Raw genomic sequence first — 17,650 nt, 5'->3', positions numbered from 1 at the left:
AACTGTATCATATATTGTCAACGATGAAGATTATGCTAACGCTAATTGATCTCTAAATCTTCCCCACTTTGCCTTGTGTAAAGTCTGTGAGCTGAATCAATATGACCCCGGTGCTCTGTAACCTGAGAGGGAGGAGCTTCACATCTGCCAATCAAAGAATATAGTTTGCTTTTTTCTTAACTTAAAGACATTTGGGCATTTAAACTGTATGATAGGTCTGCAATTTATGACATTCATTCATCAAATACCTTCCCGCATCATGAAAGATCTAGAAATACCCAAACTGCTAACATATATTTGTATTTATTCTCACAGTTGTTGTCTAAATGATATACTCTTTCTTGTATTGCATCACTTAAAAGTTACTTAATAATAATTTATATTGTGATTTGAAAGCCTCTCAAAGCACTACACACTAATCATGATTTATTCACTCTCCTCCGGCGGTAAGCAGTTGCCCAGCCAGTTAAGACCACACACTTTCACAAACTTAAAGATCTACGAGGCTGGAACCGCATCCTGTCTCCACGATTTCCGGGGTGATTTGGAGATGATTGACAGGTGGATTAACCAATCAGAGAAATGCTTGGTCTGTGTCTGTGACAACCATCCCTAAATTTGGTTGGTGCAGTCGAAAGTGAAGGTGCCAATCTGTGCCATCGGCCGCCACGACCACCACCAACAGACTCACACTCCAGATTCATACACAAGCAAGGTGGTGATGTGTCTTACCCAAGAACACAACAACAGCACAGTTCACATCTGGGATCAAACCTCTGACCTTTGGGTTGGTGGGTGAATGCTTTAACCACTCATCCACTGCATTGTTTAAACTTTTAAAAAAACAAAATAAACCTGCATATGCCATAAAACTTCAACTGTATCATGAGCATATAACAAGGACTTCAGGACGGCATGTACTTTGTGTATGAAAAACATCAGCAGAGGGCACTATGACTGCGTTTCACTGAGGAGTGAAGCAGTTTATATATACAGTAGATGTAATTAATGGGTGGGGTACAGCATCAGCAGTTTCCAGTTGCAGTCCAGGCTAAAGACATATGCTGACAGACCACCATCCCCACTCTCATTCATTCACTATGGAGTAATCAATATTCTGCTAACACTTGCATGTCTCTGGTGTGGAGGAGGAGAGACAGGAACATGGGGAGGATGAGCACACTCTAATCCCGGACACAAAATGCATCAAAATGTAGAAATTATGAGTAAAAACATGAATTTGAAGCCACAATTTAAGATGGAGGATAGCAACTGATGTCAGTCTGTGGATAAGGATAACTTACAACTCTGAATGACAAAAATAGGACTTAATATAATTTTAAAATCATGAATAATCTTTTTGTCCATTTTAATTTCCAAAAACACTTCTACAAAATGGATAACTTTGTATTGTTGCAACGTGTTTATTCTTTTGTAATTATTGCATTATCGATATTTCTGTGATATATTTTCCAGGCTAAGGTGGAGGTCAACCAAAAAATTCTTGGTTGACTAAAGAGTCGCCATGTCGACTGGTTCGTTTACTAAAAGAGGGCGTGGCAGAAATTACTCACAAGACCACACCCACAAAATCAGCTATTTAAACACAGAAGTAGCCAGCTAGCAAACAGTATTTATATGTCAAAAGTCCCAAATCATCATCCAACTCCCACCACACATTGTCCTATCTGCTGTTTTCCCAAATAAATCTGTATAATCTAAGTAAAACGTTTAGTCTACTAATGCAAACTGAAACGAATAAGACACCATCGACTGGTTAATCAAATAAACGTTTAAAGTGCAAACCTAGTAATAAGAATAGAAAATCAGCCATGTCTCTATCTCTCTCCCCCCTCACATGCACCCTCTGCTCCTCTGTGTGGGATGGGACAGCAGGGAGTGGCCAGTGGCTCATGTGTCTGCGATGGGAGGGGTGCATTATGGGTGTGTTGTCCTGGCTCCGTCCATAAAACCCCCCTCGCTGTTCTGCACATGTCCTGTTGCCTCCAGCGCATCTACGCAGCACCTCCTCTGCTAAAACTCACCTCCGCTACTACAACCAAAATCTACCAACCATGAGTCACTCTTCAATGCATTCTACTTCTTACCGTCGCACTTTCGGGAGCCCCCATCCCATCTCTATGTCCTCCTATTCTGCCGTATCCTCGCGAATGCCTGCAGGTGGTCGCTATGGCCACTCTATGTCTCCCATGGGTTCCTCTAGAGCAACATCCTACCATTCTCAACGCAGCTCAAGACCCCAGCAACCCCCGCGCATCTCCTATGATAAAGTTGACTTCACGCTAGCCGAAGCTATCAACCAGGATTTCCTAGCGACCCGCAGCAACGAGAAAGCCGAACTGCAAGAGCTGAACGACCGTTTTGCGAGTTTTATCGAGAAAGTGAGGTACCTCGAGCAGCAAAATGGAGCGTTGACCCAAGAGTTGAACCAGTTTAAGGGGCAGGTGCAGCAGGGGCAACCCAACCGAGCCACCGACCTCTTCCAGGAGGAGATGAGAGAGATGAGGAGGCAGATGGAAGCGATCGGGAAGGACCGGGACCAATATCAGCTGGAGAGGGATAACCTGGCAGAAGACCTGAACCTGCTCAGACAAAGGTGGGTAAAGCACTGTAAAGATAGATAAAAATACATATATAAAAGTCACAAAAGGTTGCTAGGTTATTTCAGATCATCACTACATTCTATAGATCAATACTGGTGAGTTCTTGGGTCTGGTCACTAAGAAAAATGATCAAGTTCAACATTTGTGAATTTGGATATTTTATGGCAAAGTACAACATGATCAATAGGAAAAACTATGACCTCATCACATTCTGAAAGCCGCCAGTCAGTTGTTACATAGACATAACATAGCAAATCTTACATTTCAATTGTAATCTTAAAATTTTATGATGTTGTTCTGATACGTTCTCAAATATAAACTAGATTGAATTATACAAATGCAACTTAATTCGTGTATTAAGTTCAGCAAACTCACTTTTTTGAGCTGCCAATCACCCGTTTCCTGCAAAATTACAAACTAAACAAAACAGAAATATGAAATTGCATTCGAAACAGAAAAAAACTGAAAATCTTTTGGGGGAAATGTGCTTGTTCATGGGATGCTAGTGCGCACAATGACTCAGAAATGCAAAAACAAAAGACCAGACAGGCTGATTTAAAAAAAATAATTTATAATATTCTTTTAGTTTAAGTATTTTTATACTAAAAAGTTGCATTATAGATTTGAAATGCTTTACATAAAAAGTTTATTTGAGAAAACGTGCAAGCGATGATCAACATGTAGTTTTATAAGTGCATCCCGAGTGAATTAGAAGCTGTAAGAACATAAAAGTATAGATTGTTTGTGTATTTGTTGTGGTTTTAGTTTCAGTTTTATATTTTTAAAGCCCGTATGTGGGTGGGTGTTGTAGATGAACAGATTGTGGGTGCAGTCGTGATGTTGGGCGTGGCACCTCTGCAGACATGTCATGGGACACTGCATTGCATCATGGATGAGACATGGGCTGTGCTTTTTTCTTTTTTTTTTTTTTTATAGTGGATGCATTAACTACACACTTAAATTATTAAATTATTACCCAAAGTCGAACAATTCAAAAGCAGTACAGTTTGCAATATTTTTTTGGTTTGAATATCTTTTTTTCAGTGCTTATAGTTAAATTAGAAATGTTTCACACTTTTTTTCTTTTTACAGTTCAACTTCATAATACACACAGAACTAGGACTAAAACGAGACTAAACCAGGATCTAAAGAGGGCCTAAACTAGGACTAAAACAAGACTAAACCAGGATCTAAAGAGGGACTAAACTACGACTAAAATAAGACTAAACCAGGATCTAAAGTGGGACTAAACTAAGACTAAAACGAGACTAAACCAGGATCTAAAGAGGGACTAAACTAGGAATAAAACGAGACTAAACCAGGATCTAAAAAGGAACTAAACTAGGACTAAAACAAGACTAAACCAGGATCTAAAGAGGGACTAAACTAGGACTAAAACAAGACTAAACCAGGATCTAAAGAGGGACTAAACTAGGACTAAAACAAGACTAAACCAGGATCTAAAGAGGGACTAAACTAAGACTAAAATGAGACTAAACCAGGATCTAAAGAGGGACTAAACTAGGACTAAAACGAGACTAAACCAGGATCTAAAAAGGAACTAAACTAGGACTAAAACGAGACTAAACCAGGATCTAAAGAGGGACTAAACTAGGACTAAAACGAGACTAAACCAGGATCTAAAAAGGGACTAAAGTAGGACTAAAACAAGACTAAACCAGGACCTGAAGAAGGACTAAACTAGGACTCCAACATGACTAAACCAGGATCTAAAGTGGGACTAAATTAGGACTAAAACAAGACTAAACCAGGGTCTGAAGAGGGACTAAACTAGGACTCCAACATGACTAAACCAGGACCTAAAGAGGGACTAAACTATGACTAAAACAAGATTAAACCAGCACCTGAAGAAGGACTAAACTAGGACTAAAACAACACTAAACCAGGACTTGAAGAAGGACTGAATTAGGACTAAAACAAGACTAAACCAGGACTTGAAGAAGGACTGAATTAAGACTAAAACAAGACTAAATCAGGGTCTGATGAGGGACTAAACTAGGAGTAAAACGAGACTAAGCCAAGTTCTGAAGGACTAAACTTCGATTGGCTAAAATCTAGGGCTAAACCAAATTTGAAACTAAACAAAGCTGGACTAGAACCATCCCAGGATTAATTAAAGCAGTATGTGCCGTATTAAAATTACTACATTCCCTCGTAATGGTACTATTCCCTGTAAAAACAATAAAACTGTGTTTTGAAGAGATCAGTTAAAGACAACTTGTTGTAAATTTGTTAATACTAATTACATCCTTCTTCAGATCCTGGTTTAGTCTCGTTTTAGTCATAGTTTAGTCCTTCAGATCCTGGTTTAGTCTTGTTTGAGTCCTAGTTTATGGTGCATAGTTTTTTTTTTCTTCTCATGTTAATACCATATTATTGTTTGAATTAATCCTGCTGTAATTCTTGTCCAGCCTTGTTTAGTTTCAGATCTGGTTTAGTCCTAGTTTAGTCCTTCTTCAGATCCTGACCTAGTCTCATTTTAGTCCTAGTTTAGTCCTTCAGACCCTGGTTTAGTCTTGTTTTAGTCCTAGTTTAGTCCCGCTTTAGGTCCTGGTTTAGTCTTGTTTTAGTCCTAGTTTAGTCACGCTTCAGGTCCTGATTTAGTCTTGATTGAGTCTTAGTTTAGTCCCTCTTCAGATCCTGGTTCAGTCTCATTTTAGTCCTAGTTTAGTTCCTCTTCAGGTCTTGGTTTAGTCTTGTTTTAGTCCTAGTTTCTACACATTTTTAGTGAATGAATACCAACACGAGCTTTTGATGTTTCCAGATTTGTCTAATTTTTATAGAATGAAATTTCTTCTCTGAGCATTAACTTCCTAAGAGAAGACAGAAATACCAACAGTTTAAACCCTGTAGCAGCTTGTCTTTGGTGATCTTGGTTAAATGAACCCCAGTTATTGATGTTTGGGTCTGATCTAATGGAGGGAGGTCAGAGACAGAGGCAGCAGACTCTGGGTGGGGCACATGTGGGTGGGGCAGTTTATGGGAGGAGGGAGGAGAGAGGAGAGAGGAGGATGTTAGCAGAACTGAAGAGAATATATCTGAATTACTGTGGTCTATCACATTTATAATATGAGTCCACTTTTAGTCCTAGTTTAGACCTGGTTTAGACCTGGTTTAGACCTGATTTGTGGAAAAGTAATTTCTTTACCTTTAATTGAGTGTATTTCTGTACAGCCCTTAAAACAGCAGCCGATTTGAACAAACACAAAGAGGTTTGAACTGTGGCGCTGTCCTTGGTCCTGTTTAAGTCCTGGTTTAGACCTGGTTTAGTCCTAGTTTAGGGGTGGGCTTAATTGCTGTTTATCCCTATTTTGAGTCATCCTGGTAAAGTCCTAGTGCTTGTTTTGGGGGATTTTAGTTTAGATCTGGTTTAGTACTAGTTTGGTCCTGATTTAATCATGGTTTAGTCTTACTTCAGGTCCTGGTTTAGTCAGAGGTATTCTTGATATAGGTCCTGTTTTAGCCCTCTTCCAGTATATTTCCTTGTTCAGTCCTGTTTTAGTGCTACTTTAGATCATGGTTTAGTCGTGGTTTAGTCCTGGTTCAGTCCTGGTTCAGTCCTGGTTCAGTCCTGATTTAGCTCTGGTTTAGTCCTGTTCCAGTCCTGTTTCAGCCCCATCCCTGGTTCAGTCCTGGTTTAGCCCTGATTCAGTCCTGGTCTAGTCCCGATTCAGTCCTAGTTTGGCCCAGGTTTGACCCAGGTTTAGCCCTGGTTTGACCCTGGTTTAGTCTTGGTTTAGCCCTGGCTTAGTCCTGATTTAGCTCTGGCTTAGTCCTGGTTTAGTCCTGGTTTAGCCCTGGCTTAGTCCTGGTTTTGCTCTGGTTTAGTCCTGGTTTAGTCCTGGTTTAGTCCTGGTTTAGTCCTGGTTTAGCTCTGGTTTAGTCCTGGTTTAGTCCTGGTTTAGCTCTGGTTTAGTCCTGGTTTAGTCCTGGTTTAGCTCTGGTTTAGTCCTGGTTTAGTCCTGGTTTAGCTCTGGTTTAGTCCTGGTTTAGTCCTGGTTTAGTCCTGGTTTAGCTCTGGTTTAGTCCTGGTTTAGTCCTGGTTTAGTCCTGGTTTAGCTCTGGTTTAGTCCTGGTTTAGTCCTTACCTCCAGAGTGAACATATAAACCCGTCTGTGTGGAGCTGTGGGGGTGTTGAGTATCGTTGTGGTCAGAGGGAGATCGATGATCTTTGGTGACTCCATTAGGTTTGGGGTTTCATTGTTGCTCTGAGCTTCAAGGCCGACGACAGACTGACTATTACAAAAACTACAGAGAGGTGCCATAAAACACATGAATTAAGAATGAGGTTATTAAAGGTGCACTGTGCCACATTTTTGCCACTTTGCTTGTCTCCATGGAAATGTTATTACTTTACTGTGATCGGGGCTAAACCAGGACTGAACCAAGACTAAACCAGGATTGAAATTATTCTATAACTGTTATAATATGGAAAAAATGGTAGTGGCTTCACTGGAGTGTTAATTAAGTAGTTACTAAGTTTGAGTCATTAACATATCTTGGACTAAACCAGGACTAAACCAGAACTAAACCAGAACTAAACCAGAACTAAACCAGTACTAAAATACTCGGACTAAAAAGCACTAAAATACTTGGGTTAAACCAGGACGAAACCAAGACTAAATCAGGTCAAAACCAGGACTAAACCAAGATTAAGCCATTACCAAAATTCTTGGACTAAACCAGGACCAAACCAGATTAAACAAAAACATTTGGACCAAACCAGGACTGAACCAAGATTAAACCAGTACTAAAATACTTGGACTAATTCAGAACAAGCATATCTTTGACTAAACCAGTACTAAACCAGTACTAAACCAGTACTAAACCAGTACTAAACCAGGACTAAATCAAGACTAAACCAAGACTACACTAGGACTAAACAGGACTAAACCAAGAATACACTAGGACTAAATCAGGACTAACCTAGACTAAACCAAGGCTACACAAGGACTAAACCAGGACTAAACCAAGACTACATCAGGACTAAACCAGGACTAAACCAAGAATACACCAGGACTAAACCAGGACTAAATCAGGATTAAACAAGGCTAAACCAAGGCTACACCAGGACTAAACCACGACTAAACCAAGAATACACCAGGACTAAACCAGGACTAAATCAGGATTAAACAAGGCTAAACCAAGGCGACACCAGGACTAAACCACGACTAAACCAAGAATACACCAGGACTAAATCAGGACTAAATCATGACTAAACCAAGACTACGCCAGGCCTAAACCAGGACTAAATCAGGACTAAACCATGACTAAACCCTGACTAAACCAGGCCTCAACCAGGACGAGGGTGGGATTTCATGATGTTATTGCAGAAATGAAAGCATGAAGGATGGTGTAACTAGAGGGCACTGGTGTAATCTGGTTATGGAGCAGGATGGACACTCAGGGTCAAAGCATTCAGCTCTGGAAACACAGGGACAATTAATAATGCTTTAACATAAGGAGTCATTAATCTTACATAAAATTATATTAGCTTGTAGCCTGTAGGGCCCAAGATTACCAACAGCTAATCAGATGTGAAGTGGGTGACATAGTGGTATCGCACTTCTGCCTCATAACAACAAGGCTGCAGGTTCAATTCCCAAGGCAGCAATGTATAACCCATGAACCAATGTCATAAATATATAAAACATGAAAACGTAATGCACTGTATACTGTCCATCCCAGTAGAAATGAATCTTTGGGTCTTTCAGTTGTTTTCATGAATAAATACAGATTATAAACTTTAAGAGTATAAATGTTAAAAAAAGTTACAATTACTTAAGATGTAATTGAAGGTAAATTACATCCTCACCTCCTCACCTTCTTCTGAGAGTTCAAACTTCATTGTGATTGGTTAAGCTACCTGTCAATCAAAGTGTGACAGAGGCTGACCAATAGAGGAAGTGGGCGGGGAAAAGTGTCAATGTGCTTAGTGCTGCATTAGACCGAGAGGCAGTGAATTACAATAGGATAGGGTCGTCAAAAGGATCAAAAATCAGATATTAATCGATGCAAAAAATACTATTGAAACTAGATACTCACTAGATACAAGTATTGATACTAAAAAGTCACATTCACAGCACAGAAATGAACTTTCCTGAAGCTTTAGCTGTATTAGGACAAGTATAAGACACATAGACTAGTATACACCCATGGTCCACTATAGGACCTACCTGGACGACTGAGGGATAACACAGATATAAGACACATGGGAATATAAAAGAAAGTACTATCAGGATTCAATATATTTTATCGATATCATATTTCAAGTTAATGGAAAATTGAAAAGACATTAAATTTGCCATTACCAGTAAGGAACTATCAGGAAAAATGGGCAGAGCTCCAAAGCAAAATAACTAGTGCATTTATTATAGCATTAGCTCATCTTTGCTTGCAATAAAATGAAAAACTTTATTATTCCAGTATAAAATGATAAAATGACTTGACGAGCAGTTTTTTCTCTAAAAGCTTTTAAATGATTTGGGATGAGGACCTGATTGAAATCGCCTCATGTTTTGACCCCACTGACCCACAGAACAATGACATTAGTGAAGTGTAGCATCTGCCGCTCCCCCTGGACTGTCTCCAACCCCCAAATTAACAAGATTGATCCTGAAAGCTTTTAGCCAGCTGTGCCTCAATGCACCCTGGGAAATCTGAGGCACGGCCCAATTCTATTAATATGACTGCATTAATCACAGCATTATTTTTTCATTTTTTAAATCTGTGACTTTACATATGAAAACTTGATTAAAACAAGACTGAACCAAGTTTTAACCAAGACTAAACCTGGTCTAAATTAGTTTATCAATTAGAATATTTTGTTTAAAAGCTAAAGATTGACCGATTTAAACTAGTTAAATAGAAAAAACAGGAACAACAAAAACCTTGATTAGACAAAAACAGTTCCAATCCACAACTGGGGAAAAATTAGAATATATAATGGCTAAACATGAAATAAGATGTTACACTACTACTACTACTAATACTACTACTACTACGGCTACATTCAAATTATATAGCTCTTTTCAGTGGTGTTTTACATTGTTTTATTCAGTGGTAACTGCTATTATAGCCACAGCTGCCCTGGGGTAGACTGACAGAAGAGAGGCTGCCAATCTGTGCCATCAGCCCCTCCGACCACCACCAACACTCACACACACAAACACCACCTTCATAGTAGGCAATATGGGTAAAAGTACACGCTAATCCAAGACTAAAATCACGCTCAGTCGGTTTAGTCTTTAATAATGCAAATTTCAGCATAGCGCTTTTAAAAGTATTGAAAATCCCATATTAAACTGATATTAAAACTGGATACACATGTGAGCAAGTATCAATACTTCAAAAAATCACAGTAACAGGACAAAATTTGAGCTTCCTGAGCAGTTTTAGTTTGAGAACAAATATAAGACCTCATGGTAACATAAAGAAAGTGCTATTAATTAATTTTGTGTTGAAATTATATTATCTTACTAAACAAGGCACTTTTTTATATACATTGTAGTAACTTATTCGGTATCGAGTACTCAGCAATTCCTTAGTTTTAGTTTGAAATTTTATTATCCTGACACTATTTCAGTCTAAATATTGGTTTAAAACAAATCTGGTACAATATCTTTCTTCCCTCCTTCACATTTTAATTAATACTTTTGTGATTTCTCTCTGTAGGCTGGACGAGGAGACCCAGAAGAGGGCGGATGCGGAGAATAACCTGGTTGCTTTCCGTAAGGTAAATATTGGCCATTTACGCTGATCAATACATCCACAGCTCGAGTGACACAGAGGTATGGCAGAGGCCAGAGGACAAAAAGGGCGTGACATTTTGGTGATAAATGAGATGTAAATAATAAATGAAGGTGCCAAACGAGTTCTATGTCTTTGGGGTATTTTAAGGATTCATTTGACAGAAAATGGTAGATGAGCCTATTATAAATAAATACTGAGGCCTAATGCAGTACAAGATCAAAATGGCTGTACCAAAATAACTATAACTATTTGAAAGTTGAGAGAGTTTGTGTAAGTTGAGACACTACCAGTTTAGTTGAGTATTTTTCTTACATGTGCTTATATTTTGGTTGCAAAAAGTCAATACCCAAATATTAACCAATTCTAAAAGTAGTATCCAACTGAGCAGATACTAGATACAAGTAGATTTGAACAAGTATCAGTACTGAAAAAAAAACATAAATGTGACAAAATTTGACAATTCCTGAACAGAATGAATGATCTTGATCTATATCTGAACTAGTACGAGAGCACATGGTAGTAGTAGTAGTAGTAGTAGTAGTAGTAGTAGTAGTAGTAGTAGTAGTAGTAGTAGTAGTAGTAGTAGTAGTAGTAGTAGACAATGTACACTGTTGTATTGGAATGGGTATCAATATTAGGTAGACCTGTTATGATCATACATTTTGAAGCTCGATATATTGCTACAGAGAAATATCACGATAATATTGAAAATACTTCATGTCACTGATTAAGATTTAAGTATTACAAGATAATCCCAGTGAATATTTTTAAATAGACTGTTTCCTTAAAAGACATGATCTGCAACAAATAAACAGCAGAACATACCAATAATTAGCCATAAAAGGGACTTATTCACTCCTTCACAGCTCAAATCTTACTCTATTAACAAAAATGTCCCAAATCTCCCCATTTTTACAATGCAATATAGTAATTATCGTGACAGGCCTAGTTTTCATCCTTGTCCTTAGTATCAAGTAATCAAGTTTGAAATTCTGGTGACAAAACTAGTTAAAGTAATAATAATAACTCTATTTGTGCGGCACTTTATTAAAACTAGTTACAAAGTACTTCATAACATGTAAATACCTCACACACATAAACAATAAAACTATAATTAACCACCTAGCAGCACTAACTCATTTTTTTAAAATTAAAACACATTTTAAAAATACATAACAAGCCAGCCACTCTATAAAAGCATTTTGTTTTTTTTTAGATTTAAAAGCACCCACAGTGTTCTCCAGTCTTATCTCCTCTGACAGTGCGTTCAAGAGCTTTGGGGCCCTGAACGAAAAGGCTCTGTATAAAGTATTTTAAGCACTTTCTAATATTAAAATTACTGGGGTACATGGGGTTTAATGTTTTTTTCGAATATAGCAAACAGATGAATGGGTAGTGACTTTGGTTCAGCCCAGTTAGGGGCAGCAGGTGAATAAACGGTTTGTGAGCTCATAAATGGCTCATTGGGTATTGTTTAAAACAGCACAGATAAATGGCATGTGTGGGTTTCTATGAATGTGCCAAATGATAAAAACAAAATTGAATATGCATATGAACTGAAACATACTGTGTGTTTTCAGGACGTGGACGATGCCACTCTGTCCCGTCTGGAGCTGGAGAGGAAGATCGAGTCTTTGATGGACGAGATCGAATTCCTCAAGAAGCTCCACGATGAGGTGAGAAATGCAAAATTCAAATAAGTTATAATGAGGTTAGTAAATGTTTGTTCCAACTTGTGTGTACCTTAGTAAGGCTTTTCATGATTATAAGTGGAGTAATTATGGGTGTTTATGATTAATTCAGCATTATAGGCTTGAATTTTGACAAAGAATCTTTAAGTCATTTTTATAATTAAAGGCAGCTACACAAATAATCCATATGCTCTAAGGTAAAATGTTAATTTACTGGAGTTTAAAATGACACTTTTTAATGATGGATCATATTCAACTTTATTCTGTAGTAGTGTTTAGAGGTAAAAGTGGGCGTGGCTGAATAAAGTTAATACAGAAAAATAGCTAGTTTGTAAAATGACGACAAGCCAGTGGATATAGGTTAACCAATAATCGTTTGACCGGTTAAAGAAATTAATCAGTGTGTGCAATAAATAAATGAATAAATATCAAAACTAGAGACTCATTTTGAACAAGTATTGATATAAAAATAAATAAATAAAATGAATAAATAGGACAAAATTGGACTTCATGAATAGTTGTAAAGATAGTAAGACCACATGGCAATCCTAAAAACATAAAAAAACACATTACTCAAACCCTTTTTGTCTGTTGCTTGTTGCCGTAGGAGATCCAGGATGTGCAGGTGAGCGTGCAGACCCATCAGCTGAAGATGGAGGTGGAGAGCACGAACCGCCCGGATCTGACCGGAGCTCTGAGGGAAATCAGGGCTCAGTACGAGAACATCGCCATGAAGAACATGCAGGAGTCTGAGGAGTGGTACAAGTCCAAGGTACAGGCTGGAAACACTGCAGAAAAATACAAACATCATACACTTCAGGTTAAGAGTTTAAGTGTAGAATAACAACATCGCAGCAATGGGACAATCTCTGCTTTCATAATGTAAAGCAGCATCATGTAACATTTCTGGTGGAAGGTCTGCTGCAGTGTTGTTTCCATGGATGCTCCATCAGACAAGTTACATAGTGCACCTTTAAGAAAATATGAGAGAATGTTTGTTTGTCCCACAATGGCAAAGTGAAAAAACAGCAACAGAATAAAAATGATTTCAAAATAGGTAAATATATGAATAATGATGCAGAAATAACATAGGAATAATAGGTTAGTGAATGTCTCTCCCCACTCTTCACCCCTTTTCATGCAGCTTATGTCCTGTCATATTAAGTCATATTAAGCACAGCCCATTTTAATAGAGTAACTAAAGGTCCTAAAAGTAACAATCTGGACAATGTTTCTACCATGAACCACTCACTTCATCAGACTACAGTCATTAGTTCAGAGTCTTGCACCCCACTAAGGTTTCTGGATTTGTGTGTCTTTTCTTTGGACCATTGAAAAAAGTGTCATATTTACATTTAGATATTTTTTTGTGTTTCCTGTTGCAGTTTGCAGATCTGACTGAGTCTGCCAAACGTAACACTGATGCTCTGAGACAGGCCAAACAAGAGGCCAACGAGTCCCGGAGACAGATCCAGTCCCTCAACTGTGAGATCGATGCTCTCAAGAACACGGTAACAATTATACTACTAATGCTAATGCTACTACTGCTGCTACTACTACTACTACTTCTAAGGCTACTAATATTACTACTGTCATAATTTACTGTCACTACTACTACTACAACTACTATTACTATTAATAATGGTGCTAGTATCTCTATATTCTGTATCACTTTCAGAGTAACACTAGTACAGCTGCTGCAGCCAATATCACTTGAACTTGTGCTAACTTAATTTTCTTGCTTAACTTATACATTACTATGACTACAAGAGATTTTAACTATGAGGTCTATTCACTCAAGAACATAAGGCTACTACTCTTACTATAGAAACTACTACTACTACTACTACTACTACTACTACTACTACTTGTATAAATTGTATAGAACTAAAAGTGAAGTAGCAGAAGTAGAAGCTAAAATATAATGCAGTACTGTATGTCTGGTATACTACTATAAATACTACTACTTCTCTACTACTACTACTTCTGCTACTACTACTACTACTACTACTACTACTACTACTACTACTACTACTACTACTACTACTATTACTATAAACACTGCCACCATGAAGTTTTCTGCTACTACTACTACCACTATTGTGAATACTACTACCATTACCTTCTCTACTACTATGACTACTGTTACTACGCATACTACTACTACTACTACTACTACTACTATTACTATGAATAATACTACCATGATGTCCTCTACTAGTACTACGAGTACTAATATGAATGCTACTACGATAACTTCCTCTATTACTGCTACTACTATTACTAGGAATACTACTACCATGATGTTTTCTACTACTACTTCTACTGCTTCTACTACTTTCACCACTAGTACTGTATAAACTTTTTCCTGTTCCTTCCAGAACGAGGCTCTGCTGCGTCAGATGCGAGAGATGGAAGACCAGTTTGGAAATGAGATCACAAACTACCAGGACAACGTGTCTCGCCTGGAGGAGGAGATCCGACACCTGAAGGAGGAAATGGCCCGACACCTGCGCGAGTACCAGGACCTGCTCAACGTCAAGATGGCCCTGGACATCGAGATCGCCACCTACAGGAAGCTGCTGGAAGGAGAGGAGAGCAGGTAAGCACTGTAGACTCAGATGGTGTGATTTCAGATGAAGCAGGGCAAGTTATTCCTCACTTATTCACTGCGATGAGTTTCTAAGCATTTTTCACAACGCTCTGAAACCAGTCCAGTGTTTTGCCATCACAATAAAGCTAACAACAACTAGCATGCGGCAGATTTTGCACAAATACATGGAAAAAATTATACTGATAATCCACATATGACTTAATCTCAAAGTCCTTCTGTATTATTATCATCACTTTTTGTATTAAAGTAAAAAAATAACTCCATCTTAGTTCATTTTCGCTAACAGAAAATACCAGTTTTTGCTTCATGTGGATAGGCCCAGTAATTACAGAGATATTAACCATAACCCAGGTCAAAATATTTGCATTTTAAAAGGGAAATTCCACTGCAAAATTCAGACTGGTCTTCAAATTTACAATGTCACTTCAACCTAACTTGTACTGTTATTTTCGTCTTCTCTCTTTTTACAGGATTACTATTCCCATCGGTATGGGTATGACTAACCATGTTGGAGACCGCGGTGTGTACTGAAACAAAGCTCTGGCTCTATCCATTGCTCTATAATAGTTAGTTAATACATTTCATTCATATGTGTGTATTCCTCTGTGTGTTTCAGACTATGAGCCGACTCCCAGGGACCAGGGCAAGAAGTCGGTGGTCATCAAGACTGTGGAGACTCGAGATGGAGAGGTACGCTTTACAAAAGTCACTAAAACAAACAGGGACAGGGACAGGGATGGTTTTGGACAAAACCAGTGAAAACAAAAAATACTATTGATACTTTGCAGCTGATGTCATCAACATTCCCTTGCGATGTGAAGCTAACTGGGGGCACTGTTCTGTCTCAGCTTCTGTTTTAGACTTGACCCTATTTTGACACTATCTGACCATAAAGAGCTGACTGGCTAGAACAGGCAAGCTGATTTGTGCTGTTAAACAAGTCCCTCTCAAATGACATTACAGTCATAAACTAGCTAGCATTGGTATCACCAATGTTTGAGGAAAATCTAACTAAACAGAACCATGCTCGTACTGATCACAGGCTCCTGAAAATGTGTTGTGTGGAAAAACTTCAAAGTATCAATATTGTTTGTACATTAGCTGTTTAATTATGGGCAAAAATCATGATAATCATCATTATTTGAGTCACTATTTTAAAAAACATTTAAGCCTGTAGTGGAAAAATAGTTTTATTATGCTTTAGAGGGTCACCCACCTGCTTGCATCCAAGGAGATGTTATTGCTTTGCCTAGAATGCTCCACAATATGGCTTTAGGCTTATCTACCTCCACGGAGACAAGCAGGTGACGTCACCAGGCCAAGTTACTGGTGAGATTTGTGGAGAGGCGACCCCATTCACAGTAAGAATGCATGTTTTATGGTATTTTTCTGCAATAAAAATACCTGCAATTTAATAAATGCAACATGGATATGTTTAATGTGACACTGTGACACATTCTAGGCAAAGCAGTATAATCTCCATGGAGACAAGCAGGTGGTGGATTTCAGTTATTATTACAGAACTGAGTTATTATTATTATTTTTGCATTCTACATTTGTTGATTTTTTTTCACATATTATGCAAATGGTCTTTTTTTAGGCTCTAACCATGCTTCAACAATGTTCCTTCATTAATTGGATTTCATATTATTCACGCTGGTTTCAACTGGGCTAATACGCTCTAAAAAAGTCTTTTTCCTCTCACTTGATTTTTTCATAGACAGAAACCCTGCTCAGCTTTCAAGTTGATAAATTGTTGCCAGACTTGTTTTAAGCATTCCAGCTGTTAAACTGCCCCCATTACTGCTGCGTGCTTAAATCAACATGTAACATGTTGCTCATTAGTTATATTAATTGTTTTCTCTGTGGTAATTCTTTCTGCTGCCAACAGATGGCAAGCTGCACCAGATCAGAGTATAGGAAGCACTGAGGCTATGACATTTCTTTTTATTATTATTATTAGGCATTATTTTAAGTTCTCATAAAAGAAAAGAATCATAAAAGAAACCCAAAACTATGTTTACAAGCCACTAATACAAGTGATTCATGATATTGTATTTGTTCTTTAAAATTGTAAATTAGCAATAAAATATAAATTCATTAAAGTGCTTTATTTTATGTTTTTCCTCAGGTTGTAAAGGAGTCCAGGACAGAGAAGGACTCTGGCCGCCGTGGCAAGGAAGAAAACGATGATTAGACCGACCGATACCAGGAAGCCAGTGCCATGCAAGAATAAGAAACAAAATATGAAAAAAATCTTGAAAACTAACTCCTGATTCCTCTCTGCTGTCTGTCTCTTTGCAGTATAGATGCTGTTGAATGAATCTTTAGAAAATGATCCTCCTCGGTGCTAAAAACGCCACTTTTTGCCACATATTGTCTGCTAATCTGTGGAGCTACGCTAACTGTTCTAACTTACCACTAGAGGCCTTGTTTTACAGTGCAATCCACCTTTATAGCCATATTTGCAAAGATCTGTCTCAGCGTACTAACAAAAAATACCAGACACTGCCCTGTTCCTTAATGCAATGTAGAAGATTAACGTTAGCTTGTATTGTTTTGGAAGCTTTGCATTCCCCTGATTGAATTACCAAAGACATGGGTAATGTTAGTTATAATAGGAGTAGATGTAACACACAGAAATGATGAGAAAAAGCTTTTGCTGGACGTGCTTCGCGACGCTGTGTGTAACTGGCACTGTTTGATGAATGACAATGTAGTGCTAATAAAATAAATGACCAAAAGCGGCTGGGTCCATTATTGAATTAGCCCAACTATTATAAAAAGGTACATAACGTTTTACAGGCTTCAGAGAGAGTGATGACTCAAGCTGGAAAGTTTTATAATGAAATATAGAGGATAAATTATTAATGTGCCAAGAACTGATTTTCAAAATGGGTCCTTTCTAAAAATATCTAAAATTAAATATTGATTTTAGAAGCTTGTGA

The 17,650-nt window shown here is 38.0% G+C and overlaps 1 protein-coding gene across 1 annotated transcript; it reads left to right on the top strand.

Moving 5' to 3' along the window:
- Positions 1-2,038: 2,038 nt before the first annotated feature.
- On the top strand, positions 2,039-17,446 carry prph (peripherin). Its single transcript, XM_033966513.2, has 9 exons — positions 2,039-2,617; positions 10,320-10,380; positions 11,978-12,073; positions 12,696-12,860; positions 13,474-13,599; positions 14,470-14,690; positions 15,173-15,222; positions 15,319-15,392; positions 16,834-17,446. The coding sequence occupies exons 1-9, from the start codon at positions 2,076-2,078 to the stop codon at positions 16,897-16,899; spliced, it is 1,401 nt and encodes a 466-aa protein (XP_033822404.1). The 5' UTR covers positions 2,039-2,075; the 3' UTR covers positions 16,900-17,446.
- The last annotated feature ends 204 nt before the right edge of the window (positions 17,447-17,650 follow it).

Source organism: Periophthalmus magnuspinnatus, chromosome 5, assembly GCF_009829125.3.
Source record: "Periophthalmus magnuspinnatus isolate fPerMag1 chromosome 5, fPerMag1.2.pri, whole genome shotgun sequence".
NCBI lineage: Eukaryota > Metazoa > Chordata > Actinopteri > Gobiiformes > Gobiidae > Periophthalmus > Periophthalmus magnuspinnatus.
The sequence above is the reverse complement of the archived record's forward strand: the minus strand, read 5'-3'. Positions and strand labels throughout refer to the sequence as shown.

What these genes read in the sequence shown, in the direction of transcription:
- prph (XM_033966513.2), top strand. Translation starts at nt 2,076, where the DNA reads ATGAGTCACTCTTCAATGCATTCTACTTCTTACCGTCGCACTTTCGGG. An exon ending in TCGATGCTCTCAAGAACACG is followed by an intron (nt 13,600 to 14,469) that starts GTAACAATTATA and finishes TGTTCCTTCCAG; the next exon opens with AACGAGGCTCTGCTGCGTCA. An exon ending in TAACCATGTTGGAGACCGCG is followed by an intron (nt 15,223 to 15,318) that starts GTGTGTACTGAA and finishes TGTGTGTTTCAG; the next exon opens with ACTATGAGCCGACTCCCAGG.